We start from the raw sequence: 20,708 nt of genomic DNA on the forward strand, positions 1-20,708 counted from the left end.
GGCCTGGTATACTAGACCCTGAAATCGGCATCACGAACACAAATTGGGCCGCCATGCAGTGCAGTTTGATCTTCACATGAAGCTTTTAGTCACACTAGTCCCTAGATCCCTTCAAAATACCTGTATAGCGAGCAATTCCTGCGTCGGCGCCTCCCGTCCAGGCCCGGGTCCTGACCGGCCCCGCAGGTGGATTGCCCTAAGACCCGGTCCCGGGTCGGTGCCGGCTCACGTTGCAAAATTCTTGAAGTATACCACGCGCTCATTGGTTTGCTGTCTGCTCCAACATGATAAATCGAGGCATTACGCACGGCCAACGAGTTCTGGCCATGATGAGTCAATGGGTTTTGAAGATTTTAACTGGGTCCATCAGTGGCATTGATGAGGAAAACTTTGTTGTGCTAATATATGTAGCGGTAATATCCACGTCCACCAAACTTCTGAAATACAAAATAAAATCATACTTTGATTTCAATTGAATGCCTCATCTACCTTGCCATTCATGAGTTGCTTTATCTGTTTTATGATTCAAGATGGCTATAGAAACCAAACAATCCTTAACAGCTCAAATAGCAGCTATACTTTCCTCAGGTACGACCAACGTACATTCTGTTAGCTCCTTTCTCATATTTCTGACATACATTAGACAAGAACAACAAATCTGCTGAGAAACTTAACCCTCCAACAACACCCGAAAACCATCACAAGGGAGATGGAAATTACTCAATAGTCAAACTGTCACAAGATGAACTCCTTGTCGAGTTCCAAGAGGGCTCACCAGAAAGTCCACCAAACTGGGCATTTGTAAGTACATGTATTCACTATATTATCACCAGAAAGTAAAAAAGAAGCTAAGTCGCCAAACAGAACAAAAAGTTCTACAACGCGGTCGTGGCCCTATTCGTGGTTCTCAATAGCGGCATATCATCTGCACTTCCCAGTAATGCAGTCCCCACTATCATGCATGATTTCGACCAGTCCGGAGGCTCGCAAAAGGTATTACCCACAGCTGTATTTCTCATCGGCTATGTGCTTGGACCTCTTGTTTTCAGTCCATTGAGCGAGACCATTGGGCGGAAACCGGTGCTTGTGTGGTCATTTACTATTTTTGTCTTGGCCACACTTGGATGTGCTTTTGCACCAAATTGGCCTGCTCTTCTTGTCTTTCGGTCGATTTGCGGCCTAATGGGCGCTGCGCCTCAGACTGTTATTGGTGGTGTCTATGCAGATTTGTTTGTGGATCTGCGGAGTCGGGGTCGGGCTATGGCATCGTATATGTCGGTACGTTGTGCGAGCGATATTGATCCAACTTGAAACTCCGAAGGCGCTAACATGAAATATAGGCTGCGAGCTTTGGCCCGATAATAGGGCCTATCATCTCTGGGTGCTCTGTCAAGTATGGTTGGCGATGGACCTTTCGTATTGACTTGATCTTGACCGGCACTACTTGGTTGGCTCTTTTATTCATGTCGGGTATGAGAATTATTTCGCTACGGGTTTTGGATTATTGGCTGACTCTGAATCAATCGAACAGAAACATTCACGCCATTCCTTCTGAAACAGAAGGCCGCTAAACTAAGAAAAGAATCGGGCTTCAATGGGTACTTCACAAGACAAGAGCTTAACTTGGACTCAAGATTTACGACTATGGAGATTATAACTCGTCCTATCACGATGCTTATTACCGAGCCTATTATCCAGTCTACTGCCATCTACATCTCTCTTGCATATAGTCTGGTCTTCTTCTACTTCCAGGCATATCCGATTATTTTCCAAGGTACGCCCACTGATCAAATGCTTTGATTGGATTGCTAACAACAAGGTTACAGGTGTCTATGGGTTTGACGTGGAGAAAACATCTTTAACATACATTCCAAGTAGGTCCATATAGTAGCCATACTACAAGATATGAAGCTAACCAGACACAGTTGGCATCGGAGCCGCATCCTCGGGCATCGTAACTCTCTACTATGACACAATTTATGAGAAAGCCAAAAAGCAAGGGAAAGAATGGACCTCCAGCCCCGAGCTCCATCGACTGCCAATGTCTTTCATCGCCGGTCCATGTATTGTAGTCAGCATGTTCTGGCTCGCATGGACAGCAAAGCCAAACATTCACTGGGCCGTGCCTGTGATGTCCGGCTTGGTCTTCGGATTCGGATATCAAATCATCTTCATCTCGCTTCTGACATATGTCACCGATGCTTACGGAATTTACTCGGCCAGTGCATTAGCGGCTTCCGTCATTGTGAGGAGCATTGCCGGTGCACTGTTCCCGCTGGCTGCAGATCCGCTTTACAAGTCACTTGGAGTGTCATGGGCTACTACTCTACTTGGATTTATTAGTCTGGCTTGCATTCCTATTCCGTTTGCTCTTTTGCATTGGGGTCCGTGGATTCGAAAGAGAAGTCCCTTCTGTCAACGTCTTCTCAAGGATAAGCTGAAAGCAAGTGGATCGAGTACGCCGGTGGAAGTGGAAGTATGAGGGGTTTTGGACGATGGTTCTGTCGCATTGCATCTACACCTTTCGTGTTCTTTTGAGCGTTCTTTTCACGTGTTAAATAGAATCACGCCGACACGGATCGGGCGTCTAGGATTGTGAAGGTCGGTAGGAGACATTTTACTGTTAGATTTAATGTTTAAAACTATTCAATATGTTGATATTCATATAGTTTGTAGATTAAGTATGCTCTTATACTTCTACTTTATCGAATAGCCCTTGCTATAATTGGTTAGCGCGCGGCCATCCGCTATGTTGCTTGTCCTATTCGCCTAAACCTTCCAGCCGCACTTCCGCCCTCGTGTCCACTTACTATCCGCGAAAGGTATGTGTATGTATTGATGTAGTCCTACGATATAAACATGGTAACAAGATGACTACAATCTTTACCAAAATTCTTAGCTACAGTCTTATAAATAGGTCATCTACCTATATGTTAGCAGTTCCGTCCTTCGAAGTATGAGCATTCAATCTCTTCAACATCACTTATTATTCTATACGTGTTATATTAGAATCCTACTCCCCTTATCCACATCGCTCTAAGCACTTACTTGCAGTTGTCTACTCTCTCATAATTGCAAGTCCTAGCACGACTTGGGCGCCGACCCTAAGGTCTAGACAGTAGCTAGAAATAAGAACATCTTGTATATTTGCAGTCATCACTGCTACATTGTTGATTGTTTAAGTGGTTAAAATTATATTAGTTCTATTTACATCATGTGCATGGTTATTTCTACTGATATTTATGTGCAGAGAGGTGGCTTGGGGTTTTGGTGCGATCCTTACGCCAACCTTGTACCAGAATATATATCCATACCTATTTCCACCAACCCAACTATTTGCTAAATTAACTTGTTTCCTAGTCGTGCTTTCTACAGTCAGCAGTAATATACAATCAACATGTCCCTTCCAACTCATAGAGCTCAACAAAATGCAATACAAAAGGGAATACTTGTTCTGAACTATGAACGGCGGACCTATGGATTACCATGTCGTACCACTCAGATGAGGGGCAGGGGGTGGATTTGTCAGCCCAAATGCCTGATTTGATGGTGCCTTAAAATGTCTTAGCACATAGAAGCCCCTCATTTTTCGAGCCTGCAAGATTGAGATCACGAAAGATATGAGTGACTGACGATGGATAACGCAATCCTGATGGAGTCATCTCTTCAGCGGAAGAAAGCGACACCTGCGTGCGAAAAATGCCGTGTCCTCAAGGTGAAATGTATTCGACCCGGAGGGGGACAGCCTTGTACTAAGTGCGCGTCACATCCCTGATCGTATACTTTATCTCAGACTAATTTGAGTAGATGTGCCAGATCAAACTCTCAATGTGTATTTCCAGAGCCGAGACAGCGAGCTCGCGTTTCACAACGAGCGAAACCGTAAGTGACCCTGTGAGCTCTCCAGTCAACAGGTCAGTTTTGCTGATAGATGAAGGCGACTGGTCGATCTTGAGTCCAAGCTCACCAATATCATCGGTCTACTTTCGCGCTCGAGCGCTCCCCTTTGTGGAGTCCAACCCCCGGTTAGTGCCGATTTTGGACCGCCTGCAATTCCCGAATATTCTAGCGACAGGCCACACCGAACAGGTGAATGGATGAACCAAGAGTACCTGCCTAATTCTGAAGTGGGCGAAGGCCCGGAGTCAAGCGAAAACCAGAATGCCACTGAAAATACCCTAGGAAATCCGTGGGACTTATCCACTGCCATGAACGCCGCGTGGGTCACCGACTTGGGACTCAGTCCTGTTGTCCTCGAGCATCTTCTAGACAGGTTCCGCGGCATGGCGTCCTACTTTCCATTCGTGCGGCTTCAATACTCCTGTACTGCTGCATCAATGGCTGAAGATCGCCCCTTCCTATTGCTTGCAGCTGTTGCTGCTGCTTCCTCGAAATACTGTCATCTTCAAGACGCTCTGATCAGACAATTTAAAGAATCCCTCAGCCAGCGGGTTATCATCGCTGGCGAGAAGGATCTAGACCTGCTCCAGGGATTACTTGTCCACCTTGCCTGGTAAGATCTCAGTTCCCACATTACCTTCTATTTTGTCGGCCTCAGGGGCACTAGCAAGCTGACCAATGTCAGGTTCCATTTCCACTTTGTTCCAGGACGTCAGCAAGCATACCAGTACTTACAAATCGCAATCAGCATGGTCATTGACCTTCGGCTCGATCAAGAGGCTGCCGACCTGGTTGAGCCGCGAACCGAGCAGAGCGATACTTATGTCCGGGAAGCATGCCGTGCTTATCTAGGCTGCTATTACATGTCTAACATGTAAGATGCCATGCCCTATCTGGATAAGCGCTAATAGGCTTGAGCTGACTTCAATAGAATAGCAATGTCTTCGGGGAAGCCCAACAATCTCCAATTTCACAAGGACATGCTTCGATGCGCGATGATGCTGCAGAAACAACCAGAATTTGAGACAGATCTCTTGATATACCCAATGACAAAGGTGCTACAGTTCACTGAGGAAGTCTGCGAGACTCATCGGTCAGAAGGCATTCATAGCCCTCGGTTATACATCCATGCTGAACGATTCACAACGTGGTTAGAAGAATGGTGGTCGTCTCTATCGGCGGATCTTCGCAACAAGGGTAGGGGCTTCTCAAGGTCTGGGGGCTTCTCATTTAGCTGACTTAAAATTCCTAGTGTTGCTGATCAACGGCTATTATGCCGTCAAGATTCGGATTCAAGAAATGGGCTTGGTATATTGCTACGGGCAGAGAAGACCTCCATCTCCAAAGGCGCAGGAAGGTTCTACGATTTTATCTACACATCCAATGGTCATCAGCAACTTGATCAAATGCGTCAGCTCTACGAAAGAATATCTCGATTCATTTTTCGCCCTTCCCGCTGCGGAGCAAAATACCTTGCCATATTCTGCGTGGTGTCAGGTTGTTATGACTGTCTTTGTGCTGTATAGGTTGTCCGTGGGACTGCCAGAAGTACCCCAGTGGAACGTGGAGATTGCACAGCAAACTGTGGATCTACAAGAATACATTGATACACTGTTGTCTCATTTACATGTTATTCAGCCATTGCCGGATAGGCAAATCCCCACCAAGAGCCTCTTTTTGAGGCTGCCCGAGATCATGGGAAGTGTAAGTACTTCCTATGGATTGGCAAAAGAGAATCCCGCACACGTTCGTGATAGCCGCCATGCTCATCACGATCTTAAGGCTTCGAATAACACAGCCTCATCTGTTCAAGGGCTGCACCGCTGCCCTGCAGTGCGGTATTCGAGCTGTCACGTCGCCCTTGCTCAGGATCCACCCACACTACAAAGCGCTATTACTACGGAAGTCCAGAGTATAGAAGATGAGAAGCTTTGGGGTGATCTTTTTTTGATGGATACATTTTCTAGCATGACAGGTTCATCATCTTTAGAGGTCTGACAAGTGATCCATGCTCCAGACCTCAAATCCGCGAAACTGCAGTTTCAGCATAAAAATACCTCAGATCTCGTCGGGAAAGACATGGGTGGAAATCTTGTTTCCAGTCGAATCGTATCGCTGGGGCAGAACATTGTAAAGTCCGTCAACATCCCGTGGTTCATAATCAAGCGACAATGCCGCCTCAATAAGAAGGTCCAGCCCATAAGTCTCTTTGATCCAGTGGGCGACCATATCCATCCCCGCCACAGCTCCACTCCCAGTCCAAATGTTGCGGTCAACAATCCACTTCTTCTCCTTTGTCCACTTGACATTCGGGTATCTCTTCTTAATCCAATTGTACTCGAGGTTATTGACTGTGGCCCTCCTGCCGTCTAGAGCGCCGGTGGCTGCAACAACCGCAGCTCCGGTGCAGGTCGTGAACAGTAACTTGCCAGAGGCAGCATGGCGGCGAATTAGGTCCTGCAATTTCGGAGGAAGCTTGCTTTCCGCAGGGTTATCCCCACCGACGATGAGGATATCCAATTCGGGGGCGTCGTCCACCGCGACCGTAGGCACCACTGTTACAGAGCTTAGGTGCACCGGCTCCATGGTCTCTCCGATATGGTGGAAGACGAATTCGGGCGCCTTTGCCAGTAGTTTCGGATCCACGGGGGCGTAGTAATTGGTACCCTCCAGGAGCATCTTACTCGCGGTATTGAGCAGATCGCATGGTCCAATGACGTCGATCGTCTGGTAATCGAAGAGCGGGCAGCCAACGTGGATGAGAGCCATCTTGGTATGAGTTCTTTTGGTAGGAGTACTGAAGGATGTGTATCAAATGAAGTTTGTTTGTATGTTGATAGTTCATACTGTTGGCCGTGTTTCCTAGCGCTTAAATACTACAATTTTCCGGATGCCATAATCGCGGAGCGGGCTGTTTCAAGGATCCCGTCCTCCGTGGTCGACATTCGGCACGGGCAACATGGTAAACTCATGAACCGTGTCCGTGATTTCTCGATTTTAAATGCATAGTGGAAGATTCTAGGGGGTTCGTTACAGGCCATGATGAGCCATCGAACCCTTATTATGCATGGCAGAATGGCGCTGCAGAGCGGGCACATCGAGCTGTATTGGAAAAGGCCCACGCAATATGAATAGCATCAGGTCTACCAATGTCCTTCAGATACCATGCGCTGGTTGTTGCAGTTTTCACCCAGATAGCCACAACCCCAGCAGGCTACTAAGATTCTGAGAGTTTACTCCACGTTATGGGAGTTATACATCACAAAAAAGGCCGAAAGTCAGCGCCTCATAAAATAAAATGAAGTACTTCGTGCCGCAACTCTCATTTACCTCAAGAGTCTTCCTAGTTAGTCGGCCCACCAACCAAGAAGCTCTAGTAGTCTACTTCGAACAGCTGTCCGGAGCATCTTAGAAGGTATAGCCGAAATAGGTACGGGTTGAGATACCTATTCACCTACATCAATGTTTGATAAAGCATACAGACAGAACGCCGAAAATCCGCAATTTGGAGCGAAGTCAATAGTCGGATGCGGTTCAGCGGTTAACTATAATCTTCGAAAATTTGGATATTAGAACCTACGTGCTTTCGAGTTTTCCAGTAATGAACAGAACATCAATAAAATCATATATTCTCTTTAGACTACGTAATCAATGGATTGATCTATCCTATATTTATGTAGTTTTCCGTCGAGGTAGTAGTTTACCATCTTCGAGAGTGGAGGTTTTGAGGAGTGCACCATATCGCAATAGGTCGCTAGTCTTTGACGGGGAGACCGGCGAATTGTTGGGGCCATTTTTATTACAACGCTCGCATGCCGAACGAGACATTCAGGTGGCTTGACTTGCCCCTTATATATGTTATCCAGACCCACTGAAATCCTTGAGGAACCTATAATCGAGCCCGACACTCCGCTCAATGCATCATTTTGGGACTTCTATTAAGTCATTCCGGCTTCCACGGCCTATATCCAAAGGCGGAATGCGCGGCATCATAAACCCTACCAAACAGCTTCCTATGTTTTGCTAACAAGTCGTATAATTGATGGCATTTCAAGCATAAATTGAGGGTCACGGTCTTTATGCCCTACTCACGTATCTAGTACCGTACATAAGGCCTTAGTGAGTGAGAGCTTTACTAGACCTTTGACCGATCCTTAATTAACGCGGATATTAATTATCACAAGATATATCTTATCTAATAAATATCGATACTTAGAAAGTAGGGCACCCCTACCATAGGCACCAATTTCTACCTAGACAAAGAACGAATCATCAATCCTACATTAAGTTAGTATTTAGTGTAAGTGTTAATTGTTTTATTAGTTTATAAATCCCCACGGAACTATTCCCGGAATCCTTTAAATGACTAAAGTGCACTACAATGTCTAAAAGTAGTAACTTAACCAAAAGCGCTTCTAACTAAGAAAACAATGTCGAGAAGCCTTAGCAGCTTATATATATATTAGTCTACACTTCTACTAGCTATATAGGCTAATACACCTAGATAACCGACTTCACCTTGTCGTCGCTCCTAAAAGAGTCCGTCTTTAACCGCGACCTAAAGATAGATACGCTTAGTCCGTCACGAGAACGAATGCTGCTCTGCTCAAATCAAACCTAAGTAGCGGTACGATAAATCTTTACCGGACAATATTAGAGGAACTCGGTCTATCACTTAAAGCTATTAACCCGTAGTCCTTGGGAACCTCGTAGTCCAATACTAGCCCTGAACTCCATAGCATACACCAGTGGATTCGAATGACTACAGAGTTGAACAAAGAGTGGCGATAGGGGTCGGGGGTTCTGCCGCGCCACTAAATCTGCTAATTGTCACTAGGCAGTTCGCTTAGGACCCTGATGAGATTAAAATTGAGGTTTTGTAGGCAGCCAACGGGGGCCAATTCCCAAGATAGTTTAGATCAAACAATGCACTAAAACCTCACCAATCACAGCCTGTTTAGTTGCGGCTCTAACAATTCTCCTGACATGCATCGCAAACACCTTTAAGAACCGCAGTTCTCTCCCCTGTTTTAATCTGGCCTCCCCTGAGAAGTAGACAAAATGTATTCTCATCTAGAGGCTCCCGGTACCGCCACCACAATCGCCCACTGCAAGGCCCAAGATCTTCCAATCGGTGCGCGATCTCCCACTTCCGCGACACATACTAATTATTGCAGTCGATCGTATCCTTGAGCCTCAAACGATCGTCCACTTCTTGGAATTTGCTCTTGGCCAAACTCCACTCCCAAATGGCACCCAACCAACTGTAGTTCGCTTGACGCAAGAAGAAATCCCATCTATCCAGGCCAACTTCCCCCAGGCTCAGATGGCAACTCCATCATTCATCGCGTTATGGCGCGAATTGGGTCCGACGAAGATGGAGGGCGCCTTTGCATGATCGGCAAAAACATTCAGTTCTTGAAAAAGCGATTGTGGGAGGGCATCATTCCCATGACCCAACAGCGATGGCAAGAGAAGCAGCTCCACAAGCCTGACCATTTTGATTTCGCCTGTCAGCACCTCACTGCTGTCATAGCTGTGTTTCAGTATCTGAATACTCCTTCAGTCAGAAACTACCTGCGCAGCACATTTAACTTGATCTATGATCATTGGACCGAGGCGGATACTTTGCTCAATCATCGCAGAGCCGAGAGAGGCGAGGAGCGCATTAGTGTCGCCGGTCTCTGGACAACGTATATGGCTGCGCACTTCGAGATGATGACCGAGCGCGCTCACAGATGGGTGACGGTACAGGTGAATGCTCTGCGCGCTCCCCTATTGCATAATCTCAAAGAACATCGGCCATTGAATGAAGATGCTGGCCCGGATCGATTGCAGTGGAGATACACCGACTCGCTGCATATGTTATTGCAGATTGCTGCAGATGCAGATTACACTATTATGATCCCCATGGAAGGCTTCAAGGGGTACACCGCTCCCCAGCGGACTGGCCCAAAGGGCCTGCATGCGGAGGACTGTCTCAGGCGGGGAAAGGCATACCACGATCGCTTGAAGCTCCTCACTCGCGAGTACATGGTTAGAGATATCAGGTCATTGAATGTTCCGGGCCCTGGAGGGAGTGGACATCGCAGCTCAACTTCTGGGGAATCATACCACGAGTTAGCCATGACTCAGATCCAGGGTCAAAACCAATTGAGAAGGGAAATGCGTGGAGCGCCGATTGAGCCTATCCCACGGGAGCCCTGGATTCCATCCGCTGAGAAGATGATCAAGGCTTCACGAGAAACTAACAGCGATGCAAAATTCGGGATGGCGGTTTATCGGTTGACCTATGGCCAGACCGAGACTGAATGGGCGGCATTTGTCAAAAAGCTGGATGCACACGTCTCTGACTGGGGCAAGGGTCAGACGGGCAGCAGTGCTATCAAGCCACATCTGAAACTCTACTGGTTCGATGGAAAGGATCTTGGTATTCCCGAGGATGATATAGATGCAGCCAAAAAGTGAGTTATGATGTTAACCCTGTCAACATTCAGAGTCTAACCCTCACTCAGACATTTCAACAGCACAATCAACAAAGAGGAAGACCCTCAAAACCCAAGAATAGAGACGAGGGCCTTCTTTGCCATTGACTCAGCCTCTTATTCTTCATACACAACCAATTCATATGGTCCCTCAACATCAATGGTTATCCCGGGTGACTTTGCCGGATTCCTTCTGGCAGTTGACCCCGATTTCGACGCAAAAGAGGGCATCGAGCGACCTGACGAATCACCAGAATACAGCGGTCAAATGCGTGTTTTAGGGAGCCTTATATGGAGCGATCTGTACTCCTTATTCTCATCTCAAACAGCACAACTCGAAGACTTCTGGCCACTGGCAATGGAACACCCGAACCAGGTGTATGTCGGACCAACAGTGCCATGGCAACTATACACATGGAGAAAACAGAGTCAAATGCGCTGGGAGTTGCTACGCGAAGTGGTAAACTACGGGAGACGCAATATGGGACTACCAGTACCGCCTCGTCCACCAGTACCAGTACGGGCACCAGAATCTACGCCTGCACCTTCACCAGCAACACCCCCACAACAACCGGAAATGCCAGGGGCTGACCAGGACAATTGCTCTGCTTCGATGAACGCGGCGAATCCACCCGAAGAGCGGGGACCTGTTAATGCCGCTCTTCGCACATACATGCTGAGTGAATTCCGGAGATACTTGCGCGCCAATGGCCAGAATGTCCAGGCAGCTATGGCTACTGAGCTACTCGGCCTACAACCCGGTGAGCAGCCGGATGGGGAACGCATACGGCGGCTGGTGGATGAAGAGGAACGGCGGCAGGAGCAGCGGAGGAGAGATGGGTTACCTCAAAGTGATGAGGATGGACGGGAAGAGTATCAACCTGAATGTCCTTTGCAGTAAGTGTGCTGTCTATGACGAAGAAGTTAGCTCTGACAGTTCCTCGGATAATTATTTCCTACGGAAACTCCACCACCGGCGGGTCTCAAGGGAGAGCCAGTGATCCAGCCTCGTCACTGTCCCGATTTTCGCTTATTACCTGTCCAACGAGATCAGACAAAACCCATGTACCCAATTGGCAACCATGCAATACCCGCCAGATCTACAGAGCAATATTTCTCGATGGGATTCGATAAATGGCGCCAAGACAAAATTTATTGGTATGAGAATTGCGGCTCGTGACAGAAATACCTAGTCGGCCATTGTCCCAGTGTATCCTGTTTTTGCGTAGTGTACAAATTTAGTGTACAAATCTGCAGTCTCAATTGATATCCGAATTGCCCGAAATTGAAGATAAAGTAACATGGACAGGGCTCATTAGGATACATTCATTCTGAAACACGAGGAAATAATAGTAAAACTGCATTTTCAGCGAGCATAAGGCTGTGTGATTCGCCAGGACGCCCGAAACCTAGTCCTTTTTAGGGTCCATATGACTTTCCTATTCGGGACGACATGCGAACTTTAATTCCCCCTCGAGGATCACAAGTTCCTAAACCGCCTTCTCTCTCCGTATTACCGCTTCCCATTCTTGGATAATCACGCAAATTGAAGCAAATCCCTGATTATTGGCGTTGTGAGCAAATATTCCCCGTAATTTTGATTCCTAAAGTACCTTTCTGCCTAGCTACAAATTGAGATAAATACCAAGTCGATCGACACCGTTAGATTCAGAAAAAATACACCTGCCTCGCGAACTCAACGCTGTTTTGGCTAGAAAAATTCTTTTGGCGAGATATATGCGATTGCATACCATGGAGCCATTTAATCTGCCAACCAATACGTCCGTCTTCGACAATTTCGTTGTTCTCACTTTCATTTACAAGACCATTCACGATCATGAGATCACAACTGATGTACTTTATCCAAAGCACTTGGCGGAGAACTCTTCTCCTTCCTGCCCTGTCATTCTACGATATCATGGAGGTGGCCTAGTTGCAGGCTCCAGCCTCTATACCCCCTTCTTCAACCCTTGGTATCTCGAGCTATGTCATGAACACTCCGCCATGATTGTGTCGCCCAATTATCGCCTGATTCCAGAATCTTCCGTCTTGGAAATTTTCGATGATATCGAAGACCATTGGCGATGGATGCACCATTCATTGCCAACTTTACTATCTGTGCGAGCACCCACGGTACACATAGATCTGAGTCGGATCATGACCGCCGGAGATAGCGCGGGAGGTTACCTCAGTCTTCATATGGGGCTGAGCCATCCTAATGAAATCAAGGTGGTTAATGCCGTATATCCAATGACTGGTCCTGATCCAACGAATCCCGGCGGTACTGGACGATCTGTTTTCAATATTCCGCTCCTCCCGCGAGATATCCTCGAGCGGCACATGGAGCAAATCAAAGCTCGGGAGGAAGAGCAACAGCATCCGGTTGTTCTGTCTGCGGAGACTGGCCCAGAAAGACTGCAGTTGATGTTCGCTATTTGTCAATGGGAGCAAATTGGCCGACTATTTCCGCAAAATGTGGACCTTCCATACCTCCTCAAGAGGTTGGAAAATGGGGACAGATTCCCACGTGGTGGAGTTTCGGTATTCCACGGCCGACATGACAGTGTTGTTCCTGTCCAAGTTAGCTACGACTTGACGCGAAAGGTGCAAGAGGTGGATCCAAACCTGGATTTCCGCCTTGTGGTCCAAGACGGCGAGCATGGTTTCGACCATCAAGCTAAGCTACACGACAAATGGCTTTGGGAGGCAGTCCGGGATCATATCAAATGCTGGCTTGAGTAAAAGATTATGTGATTATTGATCGGACCAGTAAGTTACTTGTTATTTATGGAGTTTCCAAAAATGTGATGTTAATTCAGAAATAGCAACCGTATACGTTGTCATGATTTGAGTCATGAGAGGCATTAAATTGAGGTCATGGGATGTTCTCCTTACTCACCTGACTTAAACCCAATTGAGAATCTGGGTGTTGTTGAAAGCGAAGATATTTATATATGCTTGTCCAGATCTAGTCATGTGCGGAATGACGATGAGACAAAGGGTATTTTAGTAGCTACTGCTCAGCAGGCTTGGAATGAATTAAAAATTTAGGCATTTAGAGCATCTATCAGAGACGATGCTGCATCGTGTTGAGGCTATAATTGAGAGCCAGGGCTGGGGAGCAATTATGTACCTTGGTATGACTCAGCAGCTCTGCTTCACCGATGTCGAAGGGCTCCAATACAAGAGCAACAGTCAAAACCTCTTGACAGGCAGGAAGAAGCAGGCAATAATGGCAATTTATTGGTTGGAAAAACGACGAGGAAGAAGAGAAGCTTCGAACCTCCCGAGGACTGTCTAACTACTAGCACCAACAGGAGTCACATGACTAGCCAGATCATGTGATCTCGACAATACCTGACCTTGATTGGCCGGTAGGCTTTCATGACCTCAATACCCGTACTAGAGACACAAGCCATTCAACCAGATCGGTTGAGATAGTTTATGGTGCCCTTTTTGAATTTAACAGCTCCAATCGCTTCAGCTCCCGACTAGTAGGGGAAACCAACCGTTGGGTTGGTATCATCGAGGTCACACTGGAACTTACTCCATGTCTAGTACCTATCGAGTGAGGTTTGCGCCTGTTAGTCAAGCGCCTAACCCAAGCGATGACCATGTTTCGCACTCGAGATCAGGCACTGTTCCACCCGACGTGGGAAAAGGGTCCCGCAGTCGGTCTGGTTGTTGGCAATGCAAAATACAAAAATTAAAATGCGATGAATCGTTCCCAGTCTGCTTGCGGTGTCGGCAACGCGGCCTGATTTGCAAATCTTCTCCCCGATCGCCGCGGTGGCAGATCGAGACGCGCTGGACATCCTGTCCTTTGGACGAGATCGTGAAGCAACCTCTCCTCCAATATTGGCTTGAAAAAGCGAGCCAGATGATGGTAATCGACACAGAGAACAACCCGTATTCTTTTCCTATCCTCCAATATTTCACCGAGGCCCCATCACTGGTACACATGATTCAATGCATGAGTGCAGCTCATCAAGACTATTTTCCTGCCCGTGGGCACGTTGTCAGCTTAGAAGAAAGAGGCCGAGCACTGCAGCTACTTCAGCGTGAATTGAGCCAATCGGAGAAGCCAAGAGCATCTTTCCTCACCATTGTACTGCTCGCCTTGTTTGACTGCGCCAGTCCGGATCCTCGGCATTCCGGCCAGCAACATCTTTTCGCTGCACGCAACATTATCAATGGCCTCCTCTTGCGCCATCAAGACTTCCTCGCAGGAACAGTGCATGACGACTTCCTCGCACTTTGTGTGGGTGCCTTTCTGTACTGGAATATGTGCTGCGCCCATCTTGTGGATGCCCGGCAACCTCAGCCTCCAGGCTCAACCGCGATAGTCCAAGCTGTTCGCGTGTTACGACATAAATACCACCCTACCTACGGCATAGGAGCAGAGTTGATATATCTACTAGGGGAGGTGGGTGGCTACTGCCGAGCGGTAATTCAACTAGGACACCGGGATGCCATAAGGGCGACCGAGCTTGAGGATAAAATCTGCGCATTTAATTCGCCGCAGAATAATCTTCCTTTGGCACTACTATATGAATCGCTTCGAAAGCACGGTTTAATCCTTCTCTATCGTGTCCGTACACATCCGTCTGCAGTCAACAAAGGTGACAAGGAAGAAGACATTATCCACCGCTACGCCCTCGACATCGTCTGTCACCTGTCTGAAATTCCCATCACATCAAGTCTACTCAACCTCCAGGCTCTTCCTCTTCTTACAGCTGCATCGGAACTTCGCTCATGCGATATAAACTTACGGTACACCGCTTTGGATCGGTTTAACGCTATCTATTCCATGAATAGGGTTCCTTCAACGCTCCAAGCAGTCGAGATTCTGAAAGAGCTCTGGGTCATCCGCGACTCTGGGTTACAGACAAGCTGGATGGAGTTTATGCTTCTGACAAAAGGCTGGAGCCTTTGCGTGGGTTAAGTTTGGTTAATGTGGCTTTTGATGGAAGTTTCCCTTCTGCGAGATTTCTATTGAGCCCTCGACGTAAGTTTTCCCCGTGGTCCGCGGCCACTACTGGTTGAAAGAAAAGGTGCAGCTTCCCTCTTTGTAAGATATCTACAACTCTAGCTCCTTGGATGCTCAATACGTGACCTCAATATCAATATAGACATCCTCCAGAAAGATAATTGAATGTGGTCAAAGTTTCCACATATCCGCTTATCAACCCAAAGAAGCAATTCGAGTGGGTCGTTTTGTATTGTCCAGAACGCTAGCGTCAAATTGGGATCCTAATAAATCACTAGCTAAGCGAAAGGTTTCCGCTCCACCCTGGCGCAATGTTTGTTGTGCTCTGTCATTTGTCAACGGGCGAGACACAATTCTAACCTAACTGCCATAAAGACTGATTGTTATGATTGTCAAATAGAGGGTATTAAAAGCACATATGGTTAGCCACATATAATGTATACATTTATATAACTTACTCTAGCTCGGTAAGTAGGAAACCCTCGAGAATGCAATTGTGTTGAAATTACACGATGAATGACGCTACGTAACCATGTATGTCAAGGCCAACGAGGTGGTTTAGGTCTGATCTCTCTCTCATGAGAGAGAGATCCTATTTAATGAGAAGCATTTCTCCTGAACTATACTCTACATGGTAGGTCAATGCTGATCATGAGCTTCATGCTTGGCGAAGTAGGCATTTCATGCCTGGAGATGTCTGGAGATGCCATGAATCTCAACAAATTGTATTGCCTTGGTCTGCACATCCTTTCTAAATCGTAAAGGGGGAAGTTTTGAGGTACGACGTGTATGTCTCCCAATATTGGCATATGGAACTTTCACCGACTCTCGAGCTGACTATCTGGGTTGAACGTGGAAGTTTTGCTATACGTGGATCTATCATACGAAGTCCAAGGAACTCAGAGAGCCCTGTCGAAAGAAATCTTTCGGGTCAATCCTTTGTTTAAAAGATTTCAACCTCTTGGCTGTAGCTTGACCGAAGAATGTGTTCAAGTCAACTTGATCAGGGTGGTAAAAGCTCGGAAACCCGCCTTTCAATGCAATTTGCTGCCTGTCGATCTCATCATGCAGTCGCAGGACCCACGCCTTCGCTTCGGCTTGTGCTTCATTTGAGGAGGCAGACAGAGTCCCGCCATGGAGCCCCAGAATCACATGTGACTGGCGATTGGAAAAGGACGCCCCTACTCCATCTTCATTGCCATTCCTTGTCCCCTTGCCGTGATTGTTGTGGATGACAATGGCGGATAACGTTTGGCTGGGCGGGTGTTTTGTAAATATTGCGCCCAACTGGGCGTCGAGGCAGCGGACATTTCGACTACGAAAAAAGCAGGCTGCAGGACCGCCGCCGAGCCCAAAAGAAGCTGGATCCGCTGTAGAAATTAGCACATGTCGCTAATTATGAGGATACAGGTTGGTGAGGCAAGATGAGAAGGCATAGGGAATGACCCACTTTTTTTCACCGTGTTCACCAAAATTGTACCGAACTTAGTGGTTTTTTCAAGGAACAAATTAGCAGCGGTCATATCCCCATCCTCGGCAGTCCAACACCAGAGGAATACCAAGGCCGGTTGGAACAAGGGGATTTCTAGCATGCCAGGATGTACCACAATCATATCACCACTGAAGGCATCTGGCTGCTCTCCCTCCGAGGCCAATTCGAGGCTGTTCAGGACTGCCGTGGCCTCGCTGAGTGGGTATGCTAGGTAACCAGCAAGGATTTGAGGCTCTGGATACACTTTGACTCGTAGTTCCACCACGACACCAAAGCTTCCTGCCCCGGCACCTCGAAGGGCCCATAACAATTCGGGGTCATCATCCGTGTCGACTATAGTACCGCTGGCGACGATGACCCGTGCTCCGAGGATTTGGTCAACCCCAAACCCATATTTACCAACGTAGAATCCATACCCACCACCACATGCCCAGGAGATGTACCCGACAGACTTTGACTGACCTGTTGGCGTGAATAGACAGTGAGAGTGTAGAACATCTTGCAATGTGCCTGCTAGAACACCACCACCAACTCGAACGCTCGTTCGATCTGGGCTTACAGTGATGAAATTGAAGCCCCGCATATCTATCACAATTCCATCCTGGATACAAGAACGACCAAAGAAGTCATGTCCGCCCGATCGGACAGTGAGGGGGATCCCTCTCAGAGAGCATTGTTTCACTAGCTGCAAAACCTCATCTTCAGTTGCAGGTCGAGCAATCGCGAGGGGTTCGTCGGCAATAGCACTGTTATATCCGCTCCTCACGGATTTATAAGCCGGGTTGGACTTTGTCCAAAAAGTACCGCTCGTGATGAATGTAGCGAGGATTTCGATGATGTCCGCCTCAGAATGCATTGTATGGTGCAAGCTCGTCTTGCACGGAAAGTCAAGTATCCTTCACACTACCGATCGTTATTTCAAAATGGAAATTCGAGCCAACTAGCCGATCATAGCTGGAAATCCGCGTATACACCGGAAGTGAAAATTTAAGGATCCAAAATCAAGTTCAGGATTGAGCTGGGAGATTTGAGTTCGAAAGGAAAGGGAAGGACTCAGAGTCCCCACTTCACTTTCCTTTTGGGTCAATATGCGTGACCGAAAGTGTATCTGTTGGATTAGAGTTATATCATTGAGTTAGGGTTCCAGTTCGCCTAAGACTCGAATGTTTCGCTCGAAAAAGGGGTGGTCCCGGAAATGACATTTCCCAAGGTGGCCTCAGTGGTAATATGTTAATTACTTTCATTGAAATGCAGACAGCCCCCAAATCTTCAAATGGATCCGGCTTCTACAAGGTTACATACTGGCATCTCGGCGTTACAATGATAATCATTTTGGGGTAACGTTATCATGTAAACACCTGTACTGCTAGAAATCGCCGCAGCAATTCCCATTTGCATATCACTCTTGCTGCAGCCTAAATATGGTCGTAAGAGATTGTAATGGTATCTGGATCGTCATTTTCATTCTAGGTACAGGAAAAATCGAATTTGGTTGAGAATGAATATAGTACAGTTTCCTCGGGCTGCAGGGTACGCAATTCCTAGCTTCTAGTTTAGCCAGGCGTCTACAAGTGGCTTCAAACCTGCTGCCATCCATTCATCGTCGATTCTGGTGTGTCAGTCAAACCCACGCTCCCCAGGTTGAACAGAAAGGTGGAAATTCAGGTCCGGATCAAGATCACTGCTTTTGGATTTTAGATTCATGCTGCCCGGGACAGGGACAAGGCTATTTTCTGCTCCATGCCGGACAAATACACCTCCCGTGGACCATCCCCACTTTCCGCTTTGGGCCAGTTAGCGAAGCATCCATTAGCCTGTCAAGTTTGACTCTACTTCAAGCGTTGGTCATCCTCCGCACTAGCCTTCTTCACACTATCTGTTGGCGGGGACTTGGGTTGATGTTCATTGATCCTACCTCCAACGGGTTGTCACGTTTCCACTGAATCGACTACCTAGGTAGACAGCAACAGCATGGTTGAATGTCCGATATGTCAAAGGCATGTTGGCCTTTCGGATATCAATGAACACATTGATTCTAGCTGTCAACAATTCATCACCGCCACGCTATCAAGCGAACCGTCGTCTGCCGTCATCCAATACAAGAATTGGCGATGCCGTGCAATTTCTACCAATCCGAAACAGAAAATAAGACAAGACGAGCCTAAAAACCCTGAAAACCCGAATCTTCTGCTCCCTGCGAAGCGAACTTTTAAAAGAACGTTCTCTCAGCAAGAGCCCAATACCGCAGGAAAGCCAAATTTTGCACCAACAACACCGAAAAATGCGGCAAAACGACGGAAGCCGGATGTTGCGCCTTTGGCTGATCGTGTCCGTCCCCACTGTTTCGATGATATCGTCGGTCAAGATTCACTGGTCGGACCCGACGGATCGCTGCGGCAGTTGGTCGAACAAGACAATATTCCCAATATGATTTTGTGGGGAGGCTCAGGAACCGGGAAAACGACGATCGCTAGGATTATTGCGTTGATGTCCGGACGAAATTTCTACGAGATCAATAGCTCGATGACAGCAACGACAGAGTTCAAAAATGTCGTTTCTCTAGCTGTACAAGACTCGTGCAAAGGACGCAAGAACTCCATCGTGTTTTGTGATGAAGTGCATCGCATCACACGGCCACAACAAGATATATTCCTCGATGCCATCCGAAGTAACAAGATTACCTTGATCGGTGCCACCACAGAGAACCCGTCTTTGAACATCCATCATACTCTGGTATACAGGTGTAAAGTTTTGACCCTTGTTAAACCAACCGACAATGATCTATCAACTATTCTTCGCCGGGCAGTGGGCTTACAGAGCCCGCAACCATCCTATCTCTTGGACGACGAATTTATTCAATACGTGGCAAGCTTCGCGGACGGCGATAGTAGAATCGCATTGAATCTTCTAGAGATAGCTGCGGATCTATCAAAGAGTGATGGCATCACCAAGGAGGCATTAAAGCATTCATTAACGAAGAGTCTACTCTATGATCGATCGGGCGACCAGCACTATGACACCATTTCAGCACTCCACAAGTCAATTCGTGGTAGTGATCCAGATGCTGCGCTATATTACCTCGCGCGGATGCTCAAATCAGGCGAGAACCCCTTGTTTATCGCTCGTCGTCTTGTTGTGGCTACTTCGGAGGATATTGGACTTGCCGACAATACTCTTCAAATATATGCAACCTCAGTCTATTCCTTGATCGAAAAGCTAGGGATCCAAGATGCACAGGCCTCTTTAGCCCAGCTCGTCATCACCATGTGTTTGTCAAAGAAGAGCACTCGATCATATCGTGGCCTGAACAATGCTTTTGCTGCTTTGAAAGAGCCTGGAATAAGTGACGCCCCTATTCCATTTCATCTCTTGGACCGTAGTCCAGAACTCCTAAAGGAGGCTGACGAGCGATTGGAAGGTGGTTGCTATCAAGGTCAAGAGAACGTGCAGGGTGTGCCGGAATGCCTCCCGGAGGCACTTAAAGGGCGGCAATTCCTAGAAGATACTGATTTCCTATTTAAGCGAGATCCGGATCTGACCTTGTAATGATCGCCGAGTAATTCAGGAGGTCTCGGAGTACCGTTTTATCGTATGGGATCAAGAGACAGCCCTTCGAGGCAGAATTTCGATCACTTTGACTAATTTCAAGATCAAATGAGCCACCTACAATGCTATATCCAAATTTTCCCGACCTTGTTCACTCCATGAAAAGTAGAATGGCCTTTCTCCTTTGTGGTGCTATAGAAACCGAGGCCTGTCGTGGTCTCTTAGCCATAGTTGTGTTTATGTTGCCCTTATGATGCGCGACCTTGAAACCTTTGTGATGCTTAGGCGGAATCCA

At 47.3% G+C, this 20,708-nt stretch overlaps 8 protein-coding genes across 8 annotated transcripts; 6 read left to right on the forward strand and 2 right to left on the reverse strand.

Annotated features, from left to right (window-relative positions):
• Positions 1-530: 530 nt before the first annotated feature.
• On the forward strand, positions 531-2,482 carry N7446_012910 (putative MFS multidrug transporter; the record flags this gene model as incomplete). The annotated part of the gene is made up of 7 exons (XM_058521652.1): positions 531-588; positions 644-801; positions 865-1,278; positions 1,341-1,470; positions 1,532-1,774; positions 1,827-1,874; positions 1,926-2,482. The coding sequence occupies 7 exons, from the start codon at positions 531-533 to the stop codon at positions 2,480-2,482; spliced, it is 1,608 nt and encodes a 535-aa protein (XP_058365129.1).
• A 1,615-nt stretch (positions 2,483-4,097) lies between these two features.
• Positions 4,098-5,898, forward strand: N7446_012911 (fungal specific transcription factor domain-containing protein; the record flags this gene model as incomplete). Its single annotated transcript, XM_058521653.1, has 4 exons — positions 4,098-4,513; positions 4,586-4,774; positions 4,832-5,097; positions 5,153-5,898. The coding sequence occupies 4 exons, from the start codon at positions 4,098-4,100 to the stop codon at positions 5,896-5,898; spliced, it is 1,617 nt and encodes a 538-aa protein (XP_058365130.1).
• Positions 5,899-5,958: 60 nt separating this feature from the next.
• Positions 5,959-6,669, reverse strand: N7446_012912 (class I glutamine amidotransferase-like protein; the record flags this gene model as incomplete). Its single annotated transcript, XM_058521654.1, has 1 exon — positions 5,959-6,669. The coding sequence occupies one exon, from the start codon at positions 6,667-6,669 to the stop codon at positions 5,959-5,961; it is 711 nt and encodes a 236-aa protein (XP_058365131.1).
• A 2,292-nt stretch (positions 6,670-8,961) lies between these two features.
• N7446_012913 (uncharacterized protein) lies at positions 8,962-11,286 on the forward strand (the record flags this gene model as incomplete). Its single annotated transcript, XM_058521655.1, has 3 exons — positions 8,962-9,034; positions 9,206-10,364; positions 10,416-11,286. The coding sequence occupies 3 exons, from the start codon at positions 8,962-8,964 to the stop codon at positions 11,284-11,286; spliced, it is 2,103 nt and encodes a 700-aa protein (XP_058365132.1).
• An 851-nt stretch (positions 11,287-12,137) lies between these two features.
• On the forward strand, positions 12,138-13,127 carry N7446_012914 (uncharacterized protein; the record flags this gene model as incomplete). Its single annotated transcript, XM_058521656.1, has 1 exon — positions 12,138-13,127. The coding sequence occupies one exon, from the start codon at positions 12,138-12,140 to the stop codon at positions 13,125-13,127; it is 990 nt and encodes a 329-aa protein (XP_058365133.1).
• Positions 13,128-13,935: 808 nt separating this feature from the next.
• On the forward strand, positions 13,936-15,330 carry N7446_012915 (Zn(II)2Cys6 transcription factor; the record flags this gene model as incomplete). Its single annotated transcript, XM_058521657.1, has 1 exon — positions 13,936-15,330. One exon carries the CDS (start codon positions 13,936-13,938, stop codon positions 15,328-15,330), a length of 1,395 nt encoding a protein of 464 aa, XP_058365134.1.
• A 930-nt stretch (positions 15,331-16,260) lies between these two features.
• N7446_012916 (FAD-binding oxidoreductase) lies at positions 16,261-17,723 on the reverse strand (the record flags this gene model as incomplete). Its single annotated transcript, XM_058521658.1, has 2 exons — positions 16,261-16,745; positions 16,826-17,723. Coding segments are annotated over 2 exons (1,383 nt in total), but the record flags the coding sequence as incomplete, so codon positions are not given.
• Positions 17,724-18,838: 1,115 nt separating this feature from the next.
• N7446_012917 (werner helicase interacting protein 1) lies at positions 18,839-20,413 on the forward strand (the record flags this gene model as incomplete). The annotated part of the gene is made up of 1 exon (XM_058521659.1): positions 18,839-20,413. One exon carries the CDS (start codon positions 18,839-18,841, stop codon positions 20,411-20,413), a length of 1,575 nt encoding a protein of 524 aa, XP_058365136.1.
• Positions 20,414-20,708: the final 295 nt, after the last annotated feature.

The sequence above is a fragment of the Penicillium canescens genome (genome assembly GCF_028828765.1).
Source record: "Penicillium canescens strain IBT 15451 chromosome Unknown utg000011l_segment0_segment0, whole genome shotgun sequence".
Taxonomy (NCBI): domain Eukaryota; kingdom Fungi; phylum Ascomycota; class Eurotiomycetes; order Eurotiales; family Aspergillaceae; genus Penicillium; species Penicillium canescens.